This window comes from Geospiza fortis, unplaced genomic scaffold (genome assembly GCF_000277835.1).
Source record: "Geospiza fortis unplaced genomic scaffold, GeoFor_1.0 scaffold88, whole genome shotgun sequence".
Classification (NCBI taxonomy): Eukaryota; Metazoa; Chordata; class Aves; order Passeriformes; family Thraupidae; genus Geospiza; species Geospiza fortis.
Window position 1 is genome coordinate 112,297 of NW_005054434.1, and position 21,519 is coordinate 133,815.

The window sequence follows — 21,519 nt, forward strand, 5'->3', positions numbered from 1 at the left end:
GGCAGGAGGACACCTAATGAATTCCTAGGAACAAATGGGAATAACTGATGCTTTGTCCCTCACCAGCCCTGCAGCAAAGAGCTTGGAGGAAGCAGATATCACAGAGTGTCACCCTGTGAGCAAGCTGTGCAGCACAAAATTCTCTCTGCCCTTCTGTGAAGCCCAGGGGAGGGGGTGCCCGTGTCTCTGGGGGGCAGGAGGGAGGGATGGAGCATCCCACTGGCCTGCTGGATGCAGGTGGAGGTGGCACATCCGTACCGAAGTTCGGGATAAACGTTTTCCAGGTACCACTTGAAGCTGTGGCATTTCAACTTCTTCCTCAGCTCCACTCTGCTCTGGATGCTGTGGGAAGAAAATATCACAGAGATACAGTGGAAATTATGAAGGTGAGACCCAACACACCACAAAGGGAGGATGAGAGAAACCCATCAGAAATGCACAGACAGCAAAGGCAAGAGCATCAGCAGCTCTGGTTTCTCTCTGTGTGAGCCTGAGGAGTTGTTTTGATCTCTGTCTCTTTGGAGGTTTCACTTGGTAAAATGGCATGATGACATACTGTCATTTTAACAAGGAGTCTGGAGCTGAGAAGGTTCAGGGAAGAGCACAGCCATTTAAAAATTATTATTAAAAAATGTATGCTACTATTCAATAACTCTTACCTGAACATATTAACATATTAGGAAATTAAAATATGCTGTTTGCTATTCTAAGTTACTCTTGGTTTGCAGGACTACAGGAGTCCTTGATTTGCAAGAGCACCTGAACAGGCTGGTAAGCCAGCAGAAGTTAATCATACAGTGAAACACCTCTTTTATTAATCAGGACAAAATTTTTGTTGAGGAAATTTGCTGTACAGTGACATTTTCAAAACTCCAGCTCCTCCCTGGGCCAGCCTCCACCTGTGGAGCTGTTATGGAATAGTCAGAAGCTTCCAGTACCTCCTTTTCACATAGGTCAACTTCTCTATACCCTAAGCAGAGGACAGAGCTGCTCCTTCATTCTGTGCTGATGGATGGGAGGAGGATATTAATTCAGAGGAAACAGGGGAGTCCCCAGGACTTCAAATTATCCTGGAGATTGAAGAGTGGTCACAAGGAATTCAAGTTTGGACTCAGAACCCCCTGGGGTCTGAAGGAAACTTTCTAAGGCAAAGAAGAGCATGTGAAAATGAGAAATGCAACACAAATATTTACAATCCTCCTGAAAGGGAGGCATTTCTGACTCCTCACAGAATGAATGGCAAATTCCCTGCACACAAACACTTGCTGCCTTCCAATAAAGCATCAGCAGGTCAAAAACTTGATGATTTTCCTGCCTGTTAGCTGCCACCAACACCTCTGGACTCTGGGATCAGAAGTAGTTCTGATGTGTTTGGTTTTACAGTTCTATGTAATGCCAAGGACAGGACAGAGGCAGAGAGGGTTTTCCCCCACCTGGGTTTGGTTCACTCACTGGAATAAACCAGCACAGCATTTAAACTGGCACTTTATCCACCTCACTGCTGCAGCACGTGCCTATCATCAGTATTTTATTGTCACTACAGAAGAGATGGAACCACATTTCTCCTCACAGAGAAAAGCAAGGCACAATTCTTCCCAAGAATATTTCTGGGATTCACATTCTCTGAACCTCAGAGGAAGGAAAAACAATTCTTATCATTTGCTGTGCCTGTGTTTGTGCAAAAGGAGAATGCAATATGGAGACTGTTTACCCACAGAGATGGGGTTTTGTTTCCTTGGCCTGTCAGGGCCAGGTGTGTGTGTGCGTGAGGACTGTGGGGTGACAGTCATGAGTGCTGTGCATTGTGAGCAGGGTTGAGTGCTTGGCAGATTCAGTTTAGATGTAATGTAATATAGTATGGAATAATACAGTCTAATAAAGTAACTAATTAGCCTTCTGGTATCAATGGAGTCCTCCTCATCATTCCTCCTTCCTCAGGGCCCTCTCAGCACAGCTATACAGCAACACAGGTGGGTTTCCACAGCAGAGGACATCTCTGTGAGCACCCTCTGCAGCAGGCAGGGCTCAGGCAGGGCACAGGCAGCAGAGGAAGGATCCTTACTTCCCAAAAGGCCTCCCCTGGGCTGCAGGCCGGGCAGCATAGTAGTACTGCTTGAACTCGTCCATCCACACCTCGGCCGTGCGCTTGGTGTTCCTGGGGAAGGCAAGGGGACACGCTGAAACCGAGGGGACATCTCCCACAGTGCACCAACTGATCCACCTGCCCTCCTCCCAGCCTCAGCTTCACCCAAACCCCCTCTGAGTCAGCCCATCCCTCACTACTACCAGGTACTAGTAGGTACTCCTAGGTACTACTAGGTGCTCCTTCCTTCCCATTACTCCAGGGACCAAACACATCAGGCCCAATCAAGCTTGGATGAAAAATTCACCATTTCAAACTCAGCTAGATGCTTTGCATCCACCAGACTCAGAACTGAAGGTTGTCTCAAGCATCATCTCCAAGACAGGAGTGCCTGGGGTTTTATTTAGTGGATGGGAAGGAGCTCTGAAAAGTTTGCCAAAGGTTTGCAAAGATTTCCTTTGTTTCAACCCTGAATGGACTCTCCTGCTTTGGATTTCACTGAGGCAAACCTCAGCATTCAAAACTTAAAGAGAAAGCGGCCCCACCACAGTGCTGCAGCATGAATGCCACTCTCCCACATCAGCCAGGTGCCTGCAGAAGTTTTCTGAACCACAGCAAATCTTCTGTTGGCTTCAGATGGCTCTAACTCCTCTTGCAAATGGATTTCCTGCTCCATGCCTATCTGCCTGTCCCTGCCCTGACCAGGGGAGTTCTCCAGTCTCCTGCTCCAAGGCAGGCCAGTGCCTCCAAGCTATTGCTGCCACACCACTAAGCTGCTGTGGGCAGGCTCTGGACCCAGCCAAGCCCCAGGTGCCCAGGAAAGGATTATTCTGCACATGAAGCCAGCACTGCACTGGAGCCTGAGCTGTCTCTCACATTGAAGTAGGGGCTCTGTGGAAAAGCAATCAGTATCTGGCAGAAAGGTGGAGATATTTTTTGCTAGCACCTCTATTTAAACAGAAGTGCTACAGAGCATCAGGTTGCCAGGAGCTGCTTCTCCTCTCAGTCTATACACTGTAACATTAAGGCTGATGGATTCCCTAAGGTTAATAACATCCCAGCTCCTGATGCCTACAGGTACATTTCTCCAGACTGATTCTCAGCTCCTTGCTGATTCATGGGCTTCCTCCTTTCTCTCTCTAAGGCAATAGTCTAAGTGCTCTTGCTCAAGAGATGACTAAATCAGTGTCTACATCTGTACCTAACCTTGCCCAACGTGCAGGGCTCCTTTGTTTGGCTTCCTGATCTCATTTGAGTTTACAAGAAACACGGGGCTAAGTGCCAAGGCTCACACCCAGGCATGACACAGCCATCCCCCAAGTCCCCGGGGGCCTGTGCCTGGCAGGGAGGCACAAGAGCTGTGCCCATCCAAGCTCCCCTTGCTCCTCCTGCAGGTGATGCAATGCAGGCGCCACCTTCTCGCTCTGGTTTGCAGCCACTCTGACAGGGGAGGTTTTGTCACATCCCAGGCCCCTCTGAAATAGTTTTGCTTCACTACTGAAAGCAAGAGCCCTCCTAGTGATCCTCAAATTTGTGCTCTGCTCCTTGATGATGCCCTGTGCCCGTCACAGCCATCCCCTTCCTGCTCCACCCGCTGGAGCAGGTGTTTAAACATCCTAATTCCAGAGAAGCCAAATGTGAGGTTTCAGAATGTGACTTCATTTTAAAAATAGAAATAAAAATGTTCTATCTAGTTTTCTTTAGTTAATATTGATAAATAAGTGCATCATTAGTATGTACAGTTAGTATGTACGTCATTAGAAACTGTACAGGTGTTAAAATGTAAGATTAAGATTTCCTATGTTTTTCCTCTCTAAAAAGGGTATTGGGGCAGAGTTGTAATTTTCAGAGGGACACTTGGCAATTAGCCACTGGCATTTATGAATGGTCATATTACAGAGCTGGTTTTTTTTTTAAAAACACCCGCTCCAGTGGCTGGAAATCACAGGTGTCAGTGAGATGTTGTCATGGACATATTTTATGAAACATCCTTTTGCTAGGATTCTTCTCCTGAGAAGCTGAGAGGCCTCAGAAACGAAATGCAAACAATGATTATCTGCTGCTGTGGAATGCAACAGGTGCATCTTTGATTGGTCTCATGTGGTTGTTTTTAATTAATGGCCAATCACAGTCCAGCTGTCTCGGACTCTCTGGTCAGTCACAAGATTTTATTATCATTCCTTTCCTTTCTTTTCTAGCTTTCTGATTAAATCCTCTTTTCTATCTTTTAGCATAGTTAATATATAATTTTCTTTTAATATAATATATATCATAAAATAATAAATCAGCCTTCTGAAACATGGAGTGAAGATTCTCATCTCTTCCCTCGCCCTGGGACCCCTGTGAACACCAGCACAAGACGTGTCATTTGCACTCCCCCTTGTCTCAAGCAAAGGCTGAGGAAGCTGCAGAGAGCCTGGGTCAGATAGCTGGGTCTTCACAAATGCTGCTTTCTGACAGTGGGAAGCCCACACTAAAAGGAAAGCCTGCTGTGTAAGCACTCACAGCTGCAGGTTAGCTCAGAAACAACCCTGCATTTACTGTAAGTGCCCCCAGTGCTTTTCTCTGCCATTCACTTAAGCAACAACATTCAGCCTCACACTCTAAAAATGGAGGAAATCCTTCCTGACCTCACTAGCTGCTCTGATCATCCTTCCCATGCCTATTCCCACTCCTGGATTCCCTCCTTCTTTGCCTGATGTTTCCAGGATCTTAGCCCAGTTCAGGCAGCCCTTTCAGTGCCTGATTCAGCCTGTGTTGCTGGGTGTGAGGAGAGGTGCCTGCCCTTCAGCTGCTATGCCCTGGCAGTCCCTTTGGTCCATGCCAGCCAGGTGCAGCCCAATGCTGCCTCTGCTCAGGAGAGAGCACCAGTCTGGAGACAGAACCACCCTCTCCAGCAAGATGTGTGGCTCCCATCCTGGTGAGGCACTGGGAACCAAATTTTCTGGTTCAGCTGAGCCACACTGAGCCCTCAGCTAAGGTCACTGGCCACTGACAGACGTTGCTGGCAGCCTCATTTCAGGTCACTACAAAAGTGTTCTGGTGACCTCAAGGTCTAAACCATTTGATGTCCCAGCAGCCAGCTCTCAGGGATGTGCTGGGGCCATCCCTCCATTTCTGTGCTGATGAAAGCTACCACATAAACGTCCTATTTCTGTCATATTCTCAACACTGGAGAAATCCTATGGGACAGTTGTATTGACTTACATTTTCTTCAGCTCAAGAAATTCCTGCCCAAGGATATTTCAAAGTTTTCCTAACAAACTTTCCTGCCTGTCTTCTCTGCTCTCCTCTCTCTCTACAAGGCTAATTCACAAAAAGAACCAACAAAACAAAACAAAGCAAGTACAAACCACTTACTTGATGTATGTATTGGCATTTCCCTCTGGAAAGACGTAGGGATGTTTCTTCCTAAAGACGTGCCCAACACGGCTGCAGGGGATGATTTCCAGGCTCCCTCCACACATCCACACACGGAAAGAGATTTCTGTAAGAGAAGCAGCTTCAGCACTTTGTCTTTCTGTCCTAGAGCAGTCTGAATCCTGGTGTTACCTCTTACTTCGTCCTCTGCAACATTAAACTGGGGTAAATCAATTACCAGACTGGCTTTCCTAGGCACAACGGGCTTAAAAGCACATTTCAAAGCTTCTTTGCAAGCTGTTTGAAGTCAGTGCACTTGAAACCTGCCTGCAGCACAGCAGGTGCAATCACAATGCTCTCACAATGTGGGACCATAAGCAGGTCCCTTTTCATACACTGCAGAATCCTCTCACCAGTTTTGTGCCTCCCTCATTACTCCTGCACTGCCTCTTCCAGATTCACTTCCCTCCAAAGGCCTCTCAAGTTCACCAGGAGAAGCTATGAATTCTCTCCATTAATGACCACAAGTGTCATTATCTTTATGAATCCACCATTGACTCTGCAAAGCGGACAGAGAGCTGTGCATCCACTGTCTGTCCCAAAATGGACAGGAGCTCACCCTGCCCAGGTACTCAGGGCCTTGAGTACCAATGCTGCAATCAAGTAAGGCACACACCTTCACACAAGCAAAGGTCAGCAGTGGCAGGCATTATCCCAAAAATCTGAATAAGCTGTCAGTGTGGGAAATGTCTCCCAGTCACTCCAAGCCACTCTGTGGCTGGCCCACAGGGCCCGTCTCGAGGAAAATGAGCCTGTGGCATAACTGACACCAGAAGTTATAAAGCTCTTGGCAGGGAGCTGGATGAGGTAGGAAGGGTAAGCAGCATGGCTGATCTAATGGGTCCATCTGCTCCTGATGCTTATGAAGCTATGAATCTGTAGCTCTATTGTCAGACCGTACCAACGTGGAAAAGAAATGAAATTAAAATGAAAAGGCGTCTGCAGTTCTGTGAATCCTATTTTATCATCTGTTGACAGTGCAGAGCCATATGTAGCATGCATCTACTGCAAAACTAGTAATTCCTTTTCACACACATCCTCCCCCATTTAACAACAGAATTAAGACAGGAGAACACCCATTGTCTTTGCCAACTTGTGCTCCCAGCAGTCCCCTTGTATATGCCAGCACAAGGATCACATGTCCCCAGGTCGGATGCTGGCAAGACAAGCAGCTGTGGCAGGAACTGGGCAGTGCCAACAGGACTCCTCCTCCTCCAAGTCCTCCAAGGGCTTACAAAGCTTCCATCCCTCCAAGAACAGCTGACAGCTTCAGGGAGCAAAGGCCAATTGGAGCCTGGACCTCCAAAGCCCTCTGAGCACACAGGACTCAGCCCTGAGCTGCTGCAGAGGTGGGAGCCAGGTTCATGTTGCTCCCATCCCGCTCCCAGCACACCCGCCTGCTCCTGAGCTGATGGAAAGGGAAGGCTGACACAGCTGCAAAGCCTTCTTGTCTGGATCCAAAATTCAAGGCTTTGGTCCCATCCCCAACAGCTGGCCCTGGCAGCAGGGACAAGCAATGGCAGGGGTGGGAAAGCACAGCAGGGAGCAGTATTCCTTCCCAGAAACTCCCTCCCCTTCCCTTCACTGCCGTGTTTACATGCAAGAGCTGCCAACAGCAGCTGGAGCCTCACCACTTTCCCCAGGGCTGGGTATTAAGAGGCCAATAAAACGTGCCCTTGTGCCATGTCCTGGTGCTATATTGGGAGCAGGCTTCATCACAGCTGCAGGGAAATGAGATTATGGCAGGATGTGGCCACTCTGAGCTGCTGCTCTTGGTTCTCCTCGCTGCTGTCACTTGTCTGTGTGTCACAGCACTGGCCTGCTGCTGTCACTTGTCTGTGTGTCACAGCACTGGCCACTCAGCTGGCACTGCTGTGTCAGTCCTAAGGGCACCCAATACAAGGGGACAACCAGCTGAGCAGCTGTGGAGCACAGAGTGGCTACTGCAAGCTGCCTTCCCCTCCTTTGCTCCTTCTGCTCAGCCTGGGAGAAGAGCAGCTCCCTGGTGTGCTGAAAGACTCTCAGCATTCAGTCCTTGCCTGGTGAAGAGGTCATCTCTGTGTACTGTGAACTGGAATGAGGACACAGCACACAGGAGATGCTGAGGAGTCTGAGCTCTCTGCACCCTGCAGAGCCTGCTCTAGGTACAGCAGAAACAATAAAAGCACACATTTCCACAGAGAGGGATCACCCCTGGTGCCATCCATGGCAGGTAACAAACAAGATCTCCAGACAGGCAGCCAAGAGCTAAGTGCCCCAAGGGAAGGCAAATAAAGCATGGTACAGGGCCAGCTCAGAGGAGCCAGGGGAGCAGGAACTGGCTGTGTGCTTCCCTTGACCCTCAAGAGATGTTGTCAGTGCACATGGCCCCTCCAAGTGACCCTCAGCAGAGGGTGTGAGCAGTACATGTTGGGGTGTGCTGGGCTTGGCCGTCATTCAGCAAAATACCTCTGGCACTTCTTGCTGGCCTGCAAGTCCTTCTTGCCATTACTCATCTACAGGGAATTCAGTAAATTTAAGATGCAAAACACCTAAGGTGTCCTCCTTCAAGGCCAAACACACTGACTTTTGCTCTGCCTGATGGGACACTGCCCTCAACTGCTGCACCTGCAGGAGGTGGAGCTGTGAGCCAGGCATTCTTGGGCTTCTTGCCCATTTCCTGGGCTTCTGCTCCCAGGAAATGGGCAAGATGGGATCTGCCCTGCTGCTATGCAGACCTGCACTTTGTAGTGGCAATGTTAACCTTGATTTTGCTTTCCTTTGTCACAGGAGGCCGTGGTACCCCTGTATCGCTGGCTGGGGGCTGTGCACAAATCACAAACAGGACAGGACTGCTGGGAACGTGCCTGGAGCTGTTTTATTTTTCACCATCAGTCTCATTACGTAGTTATGACAATGAGAAGATGCCAGCAGCTCACATCCCAGGCAGCAGACAAAGAACTTAATGTTATAACTTACTTCATAAGTTTTTTGATCACACAAAACAAAAGCACATTGACAGTAGTTCTATCCAATCACCATAAGCACACGTACCTTTGGTTAAAACAATGCTTATTTCAAATACAATACCTGCTTGTAAGCCTTAAAACACAATGCACAGAGCTCCATTATTAAGCTTCAAACTTCCTAGTATCTTGCTAGATAAACTTTTCTGTAGCTTAGAGAGTTATTCTAGACAAGTGTTAATACAAAGATCATTGTTCTATTTGTCCTTGCTTTTCTACTTTTTAAATAATTTTTCTGCTGACCTACCTCATAGCTGCTGCTTAGCTCAAATCACAGTTCTACTGTCTCTGAGGCCTGCCTTTTGCAGCTTTCCCAAAACCCTCTAATTTTGTAGATTCCCACACCCCTGCACCACTGTCAGTGCATGTTTGGTCAGGACCAGCCTGCTGGGGCATAGCACCAGCAAGGGAAACCTCTCCTCTGCAGGATGGGTCACAACCAGGCATAAGGAGCACAATGCCTGCTGTTACAGGGCACGGGACAAGCTGCCAGGATGGAGCTTCTCCCAGGAGCAGGCTGTCCTGTCACTGCTCATCTCCCAGGAGCAGCTCCTGCTGGCTGCTGTCAGAGACAAATGATGGGCACAGACAGACAGCAGGTCAGGCACAGCATGGCAGCTCCTCTCCTGCTCTTCTCCTGTCCAGTTCCCTTCTTGAACGCTTTGTTTGGGCTATTGATCCAGCAGGGGAGGTGGGAGGGCTGCCACTCCCCTCTCCCAGGTTTCCTCACAGCCACCCCACTCAGGTACTCTGGGTCACTTCAAAGGCAAGACAGAGACAAAGCATGAAAGAGTGAGATTCCTACTGCATAACAAGATAGGAATAAATAAAATATATCTGGAGGGACAAGGCATGTGAAGGAAACACCAGTGCCAGGCAGTGGATGGATTACTGCGAGGCAGCAGCATCTGCTCCCTTGGATGAGTGACAGCACGCTGTGTGTGTTGAGACACAAGAGCCTTCCTTCCTGGCTAGCCCCACTCCCCAGAGGTGCAAGCTATTAAAGCCAGGTTCTGATCTGTCTGCCTGACACTGAGTGCCTCCCCCTTCTTTCCTGGGTACAGTCTGTTGTTCTGACCCACAGCATCACTGCAGCTTCAAAGGGAGAACAGCACAGCCCCATCCAGCTCTGCTGGACAAGGGACAGGCTGTTACCTCTTTCATGTGCCCTCTCAAGTGTGCTTGCAGGAGATTTCTTTATGTCCCTCTTGTCCCATGATAAGGGCCAGATGTGACAGAATTTCAGTGAGCTCAACCCTTTTTTTTTTTGTGCAGGAAAAGCGACGGTATCAGAGAGAGCTGGGCAGCCCTCAGCCACCCAGGGATACAGGAATGGATAAGCAGCCCTGGTGCTCTGCCACCTGTTTGCTGCATGCTGATGGAGCTACAGTTTCAGGTACTCTGCCAGCTCAAGGAGGGACTGCTACCTCAGTTCATAGCTTGGAAATGCTGTCATTAATGGATGAAGACAAATTCTTTGCTTTATTAAAGCAAAAATAAGATCAGGAAGGAATAGAAGGGTGCATGTAGTGTTCTCTCATCTGTTGGTAACACCAAAGCTGCAAACTGTGTGGTTGAAGGTATTTACCTACAGGAAATCAAAGCAGCATAGAAGGCAGGCAGCCCCAAGTGCCAACAATTGCTCACTTCCCATCATTCGTGGTTGCTGGATCTCTCACTCTCCTAAGACCACAACCTATGAATGTAAATTAGGGAAACCACCCAGAACATTCAAAAGCCTGAAATGACCTTGTATCCATCCAGCATGACTCAGAAAGGGAAGCCAATACAGCAAGGCACAGGAGGATGAAGAACAACTCACCAAAGTTCTCTCCACCCCAGATGTCCATGGCACTGTCATACTTCCCCAGGTGGTTGAACCAGGCCTTGTCGATCACAAACAGCCCCCCAGCAATGATGGGTGTCCTGAAGAATGCATAAGGACAAGAGGACACACTCTCAAGCACTGCTGCAGCACCTGGATGCACAGAAGTCCTTCCCTTTGCCTCCCCTTCCATGACCAGGACATCACCTTCTCACCAAGAAAAGGACAATACACCCCAAAACGCATCCAAGCCTTTCTTTCAGCCTCCTTGGTGTTCTGCTGCCAATCATAAATTGCCTGGCACTTAATGACTGGCTAATGCACCCGTCAGCACAACTCCTACAAGCCCAACGTTGACAGCCCTGATTGTAGGCTTCAGCATCAAAAATGCACTTAGCACTCGGGGGTTATTCACTCAGACGGGATTTTTGCCTGGAGCCAGCCTATTAAGAGCACCATTCCACTGGGGAGAGGAAGGCAGAGCCAATTCAGAAGGGCTTTTTAAAAGCCATCACTAGCTGTGTGATCTTTATTTCAAACCAGCGTTATTTTTTTTTTTGCTTTGGATTAGCTAAAGAAACTGCACAGAGAAGGCCCGTGGAGGAGGGGAGGGCAGACCCAGAAGAGAGCTTGAGGAGACTTGCTGCTGGCTGGCACAAGACCCATCTGCACTCAATTGGAGACATTGTGGATGCCTCAGTAGAGGCTTGGGAGCAACTGGGGGGATTGCTGTGCCCAGGCTAATCTCCACAGTGCCCTACACTGCAGAGTGATCAGGAATGCAAGGCCAGCCTTTGGGAAGCCAGTGAGAGCTCCTGTTAACAGCAGGATCCTAAGGAGAAGCAGTGCTCTTATCCCCTGCGAGCCCTCCGAGCCCCTGAGCTTCCCCAGCACTTGGGGTCCTCCAAGCCTCACATCTGGCTGGGGCTGCAGACACCAGCACCAGGCTTGCTGCCAGCAGAGATTTCCAGCAGAATGAAGGACCCCTCCATCCCATGGCATGAGGGCAGATGGCACCTCCTCTCCTGTTCAGCTTTGCTCCCTCCCCTGCACATCCCCATTTCTGAGGAGTCTTCAGTGAGGTACAGAAGAGCAGTGCTGATCTGGGAAGGCTGGACTAGGCACCAAGTTTATCATGAGGACACTGCCTTATTTGTAAGTGGTAGCTGAACTGAGAGAAGCAGTTTGCTACAGCACTGGGCTTTTTCCCTAATCATAATCCTTAGCACTACCAAAACCCCAGTAACCATAAACACAGCCCTTCCATCTTCGTGGCATTCTCAGGCTTCAGCGTTGGAGTGTGAAGCTGCACTGCAAAATCCAGGCTAGCCAGGAGCTTGCTAGAAGTACTAGAAGTTCAGAGCTGTCCTGGAAGAGATTTCACACTGCTGTGGAGCATGGGGACACACGTGAGGTCACATGAGAAGCCTGTCCTGCCCCTCAGGTGCTTCCTTCCCCCTCCTGACTTACTTAATGGGCTCGGTGGGATCAAGTCGTTTGGCCTTCTGCTCTGGGGAAAGCTGCTCCCATTTGAAATGCAGACTCCAGTCAAAACCTAAAACCAGAGCAGAGAAGTGCCATGGGGAAATTAGAAATTGATATGGATTAGGAGGCAATGCAGGCTGCAGAAGCTGTGTTTGATGGAACATTTTCCCCACTTTCAAATGACTTCAGCCACAGAGATGCAGCTTTTGAGAGGAAAAGTCCAATGTCTAACATATTTCACTACTACATATGGACAAGAAACAGCACATTGCATCACAGTTTCAAAGTCAAGCGCTCCAAAGGCAGGAAAAGTCAGAATTAAAGCTGCTGCTGAAACCTAGTACCCCTGTGCATGCTCTGGTGGACAATTTGTGCTCCAAATAGCACAGGCATACTAATCAGCACCACACTTGCATCCTCCATTTGTTGCCTAGGCATCTCCCATCTCCTCCTGTCACTTCCAGTGTTGCCCAGGGTGGCTTTGACGTGACCCTTCTTTCCTGCTTGACCACCTCACCCACTGTAGCAAGCACACTGCTCACACCACACCCCCTGTGTGTGGGGCAGCAGCACTGAGCAGCGCCCATGTGCTCTTTTGTGAGGCAGCAGGAGACAGAGGTGTGGGGCAAAGGCCGGGGCACATCCCCACCACGGAATGGATGCCCACAGGACATGCACAAAGCTTGGACTCACCTCCCCTGAGGTCTGAGGAAGCTGCCACGTAGGCAAAAGTGTCCAGGTTGATGATGTCAATAACGGGACTGACCACCCGGGTGGGATCCTGCAAAGCAGAAGCAAAACCACCCCTGACTTCAGGTGACACCATTCAAACTGGGCAAGGGGCTCCAAACCCCTGGAGACACCAGTGCCTGCAAACCCTGGTGTCATTCAGTTTTGCCTGGGACAAGTGTCCCTCACTGCTTCCTCCTCCTCCTCCTCAGACTGTGCCTGTACTTGGCAGACAGCTGGGCTGGATGCAAAGTTCCTTCTGCCTTTTACAAATTCACCAAAATATTCCCCTTTCACCTCCCTTAAATACTTCTAACTGGATTTCAGAAGTCAAGTGACAAACAGGCAATTGAAATGACAGAGGAAAAACACAGCCAAACAGCTTAAATATAGGTATGTTTTTAAATGCACCAACTATGGCAGTACAGTTAGTTTTGCCAAAGTTGTGAAAGGGTTAAAAAAGAAAGACCTGATTTATTCAAAATAGTTGGTGGTGATTTAATTAACATCTTGTTATGGGCAAAGAGATTATACAAACAGTTATGAACAAAAATATCTACAGGAGGAAGAGACTCTGACAGCTTTGACTGGTCTCTTATCTCCCTTTTTCTTTTCAAAAATCCCAAACTCCAATTATAGCTCAAACTTCAAGGTTTTACCCTCACCAGATCAAATTGTTTTTCACAGCTATACAAAGCAAAGCATCTGAGCACACTCGGGCTTGCTCTCTCACTGGGGAAAGACTTTGTTTTAGAAATTAGTCCTGACAAAGAAGCATTCAAATGCAGTAGGAAGAAGCAACCAAAGGCCATGAGCTGGGAGCTGGACTAGAGCTGATTTTCCAATTGAGCATGACAAATACTTGGTATTTCCATAACAGGGTCAAGCCAGGGGTCTCACCATCACTTTCTGTGAGTCAAACATCTCACTGAAAAGGGCAAAGTCTGCTGCACCTCTGTACTGCACAGGGAAACACAAGCCACATCCAAGCAGGGTGAGCCTTTCAAACCCTCCAAATCTATCCTGGCTGCTGCCCAGTGCCCCCCAGCCTGCCACAGCTCAGCACAGCCAAGCATCCTTTAACTGCCTGAGGCTAGGGGGAAGGTTTTAAGCAAAGCATCTGCTTTGTGTGCTGAGCAGTGCAGGGAAAGGATTGCATCCACTCCTTTAAAACCTGTCCCTCAAGCATCTTACTGGGCAGCACTTCTAGCTGGCTGACCCCCACCCCCAGTTTCAATTCCACTCTGCTCACTGCATGCCACAACTTCTTATAAGAAAATCCCCTTCACATCTGGGCTGAGAGCACTACTGCAAGATGCTAACCTTGAGCAGTGCTGTCTTCTCCCTGCCTCACTTTCCCTGCCATGTCCTGGGAACATATATATTTGCTCAGCTTTCATGAAGGTCTCTCTGACCCTCACAAGAGAAGCATGGCATGCTCAAGAGCACAGTACTGTTGCTATGATTTATTTTGGGCTGAGCAGCAGGTCTTATTATAGGCAGCTTCATCTTTCTGGTTTTTTTTTTTTGCTACCCACCCATACCAGGGCATGTTAATATTAACAACAGCCAAACCTTCAATTCTCTCTCACAAACCTGAGCATTAATTTCTGCAATGCCTTTCTCAAACACGCTGATGTAAGGATCTAAACCAACAGGAAAAAACTCTGAAAATGCCCCTGAAGATAACAGATATATTTCAGCCTTGGAGAAGGGCAGAGGGGCTCTCTGCCTCTACATCCTGACCTTGTAATGGACAACAAAAAGGGCCACAGTTGCTCCTCTGGCCCCACAGCAAGATTAGGCAAAGATTAGGCAGGTTGCCCTTCATGTGTCTCCTTTTTTCCCAGGAAAGCACCAGACTGGGGGTATTTGAGCTGGGATGGGGGGGAGGGGGTCACCATTCACTGGTTCATCCCATTTGCAAATCCAGTTTTGGGATGAGCTTGTTGAGTCATACTGTAAAAATACCTTGGGATGGATAATTACATTTTTAGAAAAGTTACTCGGTTGAAATGCACCATTAATGACTTTAAGAGATATTTGTTCCATAAGTAAAAATAAGAGCCCAGGCCCACAATCCCAGCATGCTGGTGTGAGACACTGACCATCACTGCTGCATCCTGAGACAGGCACAGGGCTGGGATCCCCCAGGCCCTCTCTCTTTCCCCCACACTCCATCACTTGCTCTTCCTGCTTGTTTCCAAATCCATGTGCTGGCTGTGTGCTGCCCAGACCCACCAGTGCAGGGGGAAACCATCATCAGCTGCTGGGAAAGCTCGAGGTGGGGCCTGAGGGGCACCTCCACACGGGTGCATGGTGGCACACATGGGCTCTGGCACTTCCCAGCATGGAAAGGGGCAGGAATAGCTGCTCTGGCTGAGAAAATAAGAGAAGCAAAGAGTGGGGTGGCTGGGCTGTGGTGGCAGAAGTGATGGGTGTGCCTTGAGGTCCTCGCTGCTCGTTTGCTTGGAACTTAAAGCACATCAGCTCAAAACAGGCTGTTCCTGGGAGCAACAGAGTGAGAAAATGCTCCTCCTAGGCAGCTGAACCTCATGGAGCAGCTGGCCAGGGATCCCATCTCTAGAGCACAGCCTGAAGGTGGCAGCAGCAACATTTCATACACTTCACTGATCAATACCTTAACCCTGCTGGCAGGGATGGGTACCGTGGGCCTGGAAGGAGATTGAGAACTCTGCCCTTATCCTGCAGCTTCTGTGAGCAGTTAAAAAGCAGGCATGCAGGACCCCTCTGGCTTTGCAGGCTCCTCAACACTCTTTGTAGTACATCTCCCCTGCTGCCTGAGGCTGCAAGATGCTGGGCAAGGTCAGGGCAGCATGAGCAGCACTGCAAGCTCACAGACTGCCTTACTTCCAGCTGGGGAAAGATTCAACCCAGAAGAGTTTACAGAGGTGATGTGTGTGTTTGATGCTGCATTCAGACCACAAGGCACTGGAACTCCTGTGGTGATGCTGCACATGGCACTCACATTCACCCACCCCATGGATGCTGGACATGGGGCACTGTCCTGGAAAGCACTGTCCTTTTCCTGTGTGGGAAAGCAGATCTGCCAAATCCCTTCCTGCTGCCTTCACTGCCCTTCTCCTGACAAAACACATCAAAAGCTTTGCCTGGGAAAAAGGCAATTGCTCTGGATACTCCTTACTGAAGTACAAGCAGGGCTTTGGCAGAAAGCAGGGAATGCCTGCCTTTAAAAAGCCCAGAAGAACAAGTGATGCTGTAAAGCTTAGCAGTAAATCCCAGCCTGGACAGGCGAGCCATGAGGCTCCAGTGGGATATCACAGCATGTGTTCTCATAACTCTACCAGAGCCATGATCAATGACATGAGCAGCCCATTTCCATCACGTTTCCATCTATCTGCAGCTCTGTGGCCCAGCCTGCACACTGAGGTTGGGACCTCTCCAGTGCTGGCTGTGCTACGAGTGCCAGCAGCACCATGTGGAGGGAGTTGACCTGGTGCTGTGCCCCCCTGCCCCTGGTCCCATTGCTGACACACAGAGGGGATGCACAGCCCAGCCATCACAGCTGTCACATCTGCAGCTGTAAAAAGCAGCATGCCTTAGGTGAGGGGCACTGTGAACACCAGCCAGGCAGGGTTTTTCCATGACCCACCACCTCAGCTGCCCTTATGTCAGTGCAACTCAGGAGTTATAAAATTGCTGAGTAATTAACAGTGGCCATCAGGAGCCAGAGGTGGAGCAGAGGTGCAGCAAGGGTGAAGGGAAAGGATGGTGCATCCACACCCTGGCTGACGGTGCATCAATCCCTGCACTCTGCTGCCAGCAGGTCACGGGCACAGAGCTCCCCTGACTCGAGTGACAAGGCGCCAGCAGCCTCTGTGTGCACGTCTGGCAGGAGAGACACCACCAGAGAAAGGGGAATGTCATTGTCTGCTCCGAAATCAGCAGAATTTAAATCCTATTAAATCAATTTATTAGCGCTTAATTTGCATGAAATTAAATTCGGCCCCTATTCAAGGAGCCGTCAACTCCCTTAAATCATCATCACTGAGCATTTTACATGAGCCTAATTAAAATCTCTGCTGGAGCACTGCCCACGTATTCCCCTATCACCACTCAACCTGTGCTGGCCAGATAGAGTACCACGGCCCCAGGAAACACCTTGTCCCACCCACCCATGTGCTCCCCCAGCCACAGAGACACTCCACCTGCCTGCTGGGTGGAGGAAGACCAGAAAAGGCCACTTGGTACCCCAACAAGGCCATTTTGTACCCCAAAAAGGCCTCTTTGTACCCCAAAAAGGCCTCTTTGTACCCTTTACTTGGATGCTTGCATGCAGCTGGTTATGGCTGGATGGTCATGCCCACTGGGAGGAAGAGGAGGGGGACAAGGGGACGCATCCCCTGAGGGTGACTCTGGTGACCCAGGAGCACTCACCTCCTTGATCCTCTGCAGCAGAGGGAGCAGCCAGTCCTTATTCACCTCGCAGTGACTGTCCAGGAAGGTCAGGACACCTGCTTTGGCCACGTCTGCCCCTCGGATTCGGGATCGGATCAGACCTGTTCAGGGACACACCGTGTCAGCTGCTCCTCACGTGGGCTGGGTAACATCCCCAGCCTCCTCCACTCGTGCTTCTCCTGGGTTTTAACCTGCCTAAATCCCACCCAGATAAAACATGGCCCAGGTTCACTGTCTCCTTTCTGGTGCTGCAAGGTATGCCAAGCATTTCCTAAGATCCCCAAAGAAATAAATGGCTCCACCAAGGTTACTGATTTATGGCATTTATGCCAATATGTAGTTTGCACAATTAATTCTGCTGTCACCTTCTGGGACAAAACATGACTCAAAATAATTTCATGTCCTTCTGCAGGCAACAAATCTAACACAGATGTGAGGCAGTAGGGAATGGGACAGAGGAGTTGAGGGTGGGAACACCTTCCACCAGAATTAAGCTTTTCTCAGACTACTAATTTTTCCTGCTGCAAGCCCTTTTGTTTCCCAGTGATCCCCAGATCTCTCTCCCACCCTGAGAACACTGCTGATCTGCAGTTCAATGGGAACACATTTTCCACCAAGGAAAGAGGTTTGGCTTTTCAAGGTGCCTGACTTATCAGGGTCATGATGATGAATTTGGAACCATTTGGAGATGGGAACAGATCGCTGCACGCATCAAACAAGAGGAGAAACAGGTGACTCAAGGGGAGCAGAACTTCTTTATGAAGGAGAAACAGCGGCAATACAAGGGGACATATGGGCAGATAAAAAGAGACAAGATTTCAGGGAGCAGCCACACATCAGGTTCATGCAGGAGGTCACTGACTTTCATACTAAAATTCCCTAGGGGAAAAGGGTTAAGCAACACCCTCTGAGCTGGAGGGGGAACACGTGAACAAAGCCTGAAGCATCCAGAATTTGCCAAGGTCTCCTCCTGCAATGCAGACTTGTATCTCCCTGTACCTTGTGTGTAGGTATGCTCTTCTTCACCCACCCCTGCCCTTCCCAAACCCTGGCAGCCCCTTGGGGAAACAGTTTAAGTGATGTACTCAGCAAGGTAAGGTTGAGTTCCCACACTGTGACTGATTTATAGAGCACCAATAACTGCAGGTCCCTCAGGCACTGGAGATGAGCACACACACCCCAATAAGGCAGGGGAGAAAGGTGAGAAGGAGGTGCAGGTCTATGGAGATCTCCCTTAATCTCCTGCCAAAGCAAGAATGTCTCTTACACCCATGGGGCCTGATGCCACCCTGTCACCAGGCCTGCAGAGCTGAAACCCTCTGCAGAAAGAATCCACAGAGAAAAGAACCTTTTCCACTCCTCAGCCTCCTCAACCCAACACTGACCTGGATGCACATCTTGGATTTGCAGCACCAAAAAACTTCTTTGTTTTCAGTTATCCTAATACTGCAAAACAGGATTTGAAACACACATTCCGGCTATGGGGAATGGGGAGATGTCTCCAAAGGTTGCCAGCAGCAGTCCAGTAGGACCTGCATTCATCCTCCATATAGCCCTTCTTAATCTCTCAAATATAATTAATTATTACAAAAAAAAAAATCCCACAGAAGCAGCAGGAGCAGATCTTCTCTTTTTCATTAGAGCTAACATCTTTACAAATAAGACCCGGGGCTTTGTTTTGCCTGTTCTAATTTTCTGGCTAATAAGCTACAGCTGAGCCTCACTGGAAATCTTAATAGCCCCATCTTTTTCAGCAAGAGAGGGGAGATCCATTTCAAATCCCAGCTCTTTATCACATTTTCTTTAATCAGGGTCCCCCTTATTCCCAGGAGCCACTGAGCTCCTTGCTGACCACTGCATGGAGCGGGTTCCCCATGGCTCCATGAGTGTCCCACCTCCCAAAATCTGTGCTTCCCATGTGGGTTGAGGGCAGGCAGCTCTTACCTTCCCGCCGGCCGTTCCGCAGGCACTTCACCTTGGGCAGCTGGCCCAGCAAGCGGCAGTCATCAGCTGGGGACACACAAAGGGAGGACAAGTCACCCCCACGGTGCCTCTGGCAGCAGAAATGGGCACTCCTAGGAGAGACTGGGAGCGGGGAGAGGACCCTGTCCTGTTCTGCTTGATGGTTTGTTAGGGCAATGGCGCTGCTGGGTCACGACAGCCTTGCCCCTCGGCTCGTGAAGCATAAATTGGGCCTGGCAGAGCAGCAGTTTTCATAGAACTAGTGTAAATTCAGCAGATTTACACTGAGAGCAGCTGAATTATGCTCTAAAATCAGCATAGAAAAGTTGTGGTTCAGGTCAGAATCTAAATTTCTGCACATTAATGCAAATGACTATTTTTGGTAGCTGCAAAGCAACGCGCAAGCTGTTGATGCGTGTCTGCCTGGCGGGGCAGGAGCTTCCTGTGGCGGCCTGGAGCCTTCAGCAAGGAGAAAGGGATGCTCAAAGAGAGCCCTATGGAGCAGCTGGGGGCTCCTCATGCCCTGGCCAAGAGCTCCATGGGGCAGAAAGGCCTGACAGCCACCTACACCTGAGCTAGGCAGGTCCTGCAACCTTACAGACAGCCCCAGGATCTGTCCTCATCCAGAGTTCTCCCAGCAAAGGGGAGGACGTCAGGTGTACCCATCACAGCCCCCTCCACCTCTACACATCCACACTATGACCCCCACAACCCATTCATGGCTCTCACCCCTCTGCCTCTTCTTCCTCAGCACTATAAACACAGAGGTGAGTGCCCCATCCCCTCCGCCCCAAACCCTGAACCCACACACCCACCCTGAGCACTTTCACCCCCTCCAGAAATCTCTGTCAGCAAGACATCACTGTACCCACACCCCTAACAGTTCAGGGACAGAGCTGGCACAGGGGAGCAGAAGTGGCAGGGCTTGGCTATGGACTCACAGTGAAAATCTGCTGGGGATAGTGGGAACTCACGTGCTGAAGAGCTGTATCCCAGTGAATAACAGGTCAGCAGGCAGAGGGAGGTGAGAAATGAGACACAACTGGGCATGAGATAAAAGCACTAATTGCTTGGGGTGGGCTGCAGGGAAAAAACTGACCATGTGTGTGTAGTGCATTATGCAAATGCATGTATTTTATGTAAATGCATGCAGAGCAGATGCCAGCAGGCTCAGACTATCACAGCAAAGATGTCGGATAGCTGAGAAGTGCTGAGTAGCTGAGGGGCTGCCCTAAGTTACACAGGAACCAGGCTCCCCTCTGGTGCCCCGGGACGAGTTAAAACCCAGCCCTGCTCCTTCTCCCCTGGCATGCTGGGACCGGGGAGCTGTGCTCCTACAAACCTGCCTCCTCCCAGGAAAGCAAGTGCTTTGCCTAATTTAGCCAAATACTTGCCATTTACTTCCTCCACCCTCCAAAAATCCTGCTCTGCTGTTCTGCAGGGCAGCTCAATTCCTGCACCTGCTCCTCTTCCCCGTCACAGCCATTCTGCCAGATCCCAGACTTGCCCAGCCTGCCTGCCCCGTGTGCTGGAGCTGCTCCAGGGCTCGCCACAGTCACAGCAGCTCCTTCCCCTAGCTTCAGCAACTTCCCAGGGAGGTGCCAGTGCCAAGAAGTGGGTCTTGTGTGAAATCTGTCCCTAATGCTCTCCGAGGCAGTGCCTATTTATAACATCCAAGAGCAAAGCCCAGATCCGTTTCTTAAAAGAAACCTATCTGGCTTTGTTTTCACGTTTCCAAGTAAACAGCTTTATTTTGCAGCTCCTTGAAACATAAGTGCCACAGACCACTCAGCCAGTTTATCATCCTTTTTATGCCTGAGACAGTGTTTTTTGAGCACTTAGATCTTCAACTCTCCCATCGAACTAGGCAAGGTCTTTAGCAGGGGTGGTTCCCTGGGAGCCCCTGGGGCTTCAGCTCTCTTCTACTGGAGACCAGAGCTATTGATTTCCCTTGAGTCACACTATTAACTGGGAGGGAACAGCAGGAGGATGTGGGCTGTTTGTGTGGTGCACAATGCTATTTATGGTGCACCTCAGAAATGGGAAAAACCCATGCAGGGAAGTCCTCTCTTTCCACGGGTGAAAAATAAGGTGAAAAAAAAAATAAAATCAAGAATTGCTGACAACCTACATAAATGTATGCAGAATGTACACATAGGGGCAAGAGGGTCAGGCTGTCATTGTCCTGTGGAATTCCAGTGGTGCCAACCCAGAACTGCTCCTGGCTGCAGCTGAAAGCCACGGGATACAGCCGTGTAAGGATTGGATTCACATCTGCTGGGCATAAAAACGATTTGCCAAGAGCTTTTCTTGCATCATTTTCGTGAGAAGAGGTTGGATCATCTGGAATTTGAATTCTACACGTAGCGATGCAAACCCAGCACAGCGGGGTTTGCTCTTCACAGCTACAGAGCTTTAAATTTCCTTCCACTCCAGCAAACTAACTCTCCCCTGTCTCAGTGCTAATCCCAGTCTCTCCCAGGCTTTTGGGCCCTTTGCTTTTAACAGGGAAAGGGTCACTTACGGTCATCGCTGAAGTCATCCACGAGTATGATTTCATGGACGAGGTG

The 21,519-nt window shown here is 49.5% G+C and overlaps 1 protein-coding gene across 1 annotated transcript in view; it reads right to left on the bottom strand.

The window, feature by feature from the left end:
- Positions 1–21,519, bottom strand: part of GALNT14 (polypeptide N-acetylgalactosaminyltransferase 14) — a 75,399-nt gene that overhangs the window by 10,687 nt on the left and 43,193 nt on the right. Inside the window, exons 4-12 of the mRNA XM_031061937.1 lie at positions 21,474–21,519; positions 18,932–18,997; positions 16,967–17,088; positions 12,512–12,599; positions 11,804–11,888; positions 10,331–10,434; positions 5,444–5,570; positions 2,063–2,155; positions 259–342 (exon numbers count right to left, since the gene is read on the bottom strand). The exon at positions 21,474–21,519 is cut by the window's right edge and continues 16 nt beyond it. Coding sequence (XP_030917797.1) covers positions 259–342; positions 2,063–2,155; positions 5,444–5,570; positions 10,331–10,434; positions 11,804–11,888; positions 12,512–12,599; positions 16,967–17,088; positions 18,932–18,997; positions 21,474–21,519 — 815 coding nt within the window. The remainder of the gene's footprint in view (positions 1–258; positions 343–2,062; positions 2,156–5,443; positions 5,571–10,330; positions 10,435–11,803; positions 11,889–12,511; positions 12,600–16,966; positions 17,089–18,931; positions 18,998–21,473) is intronic.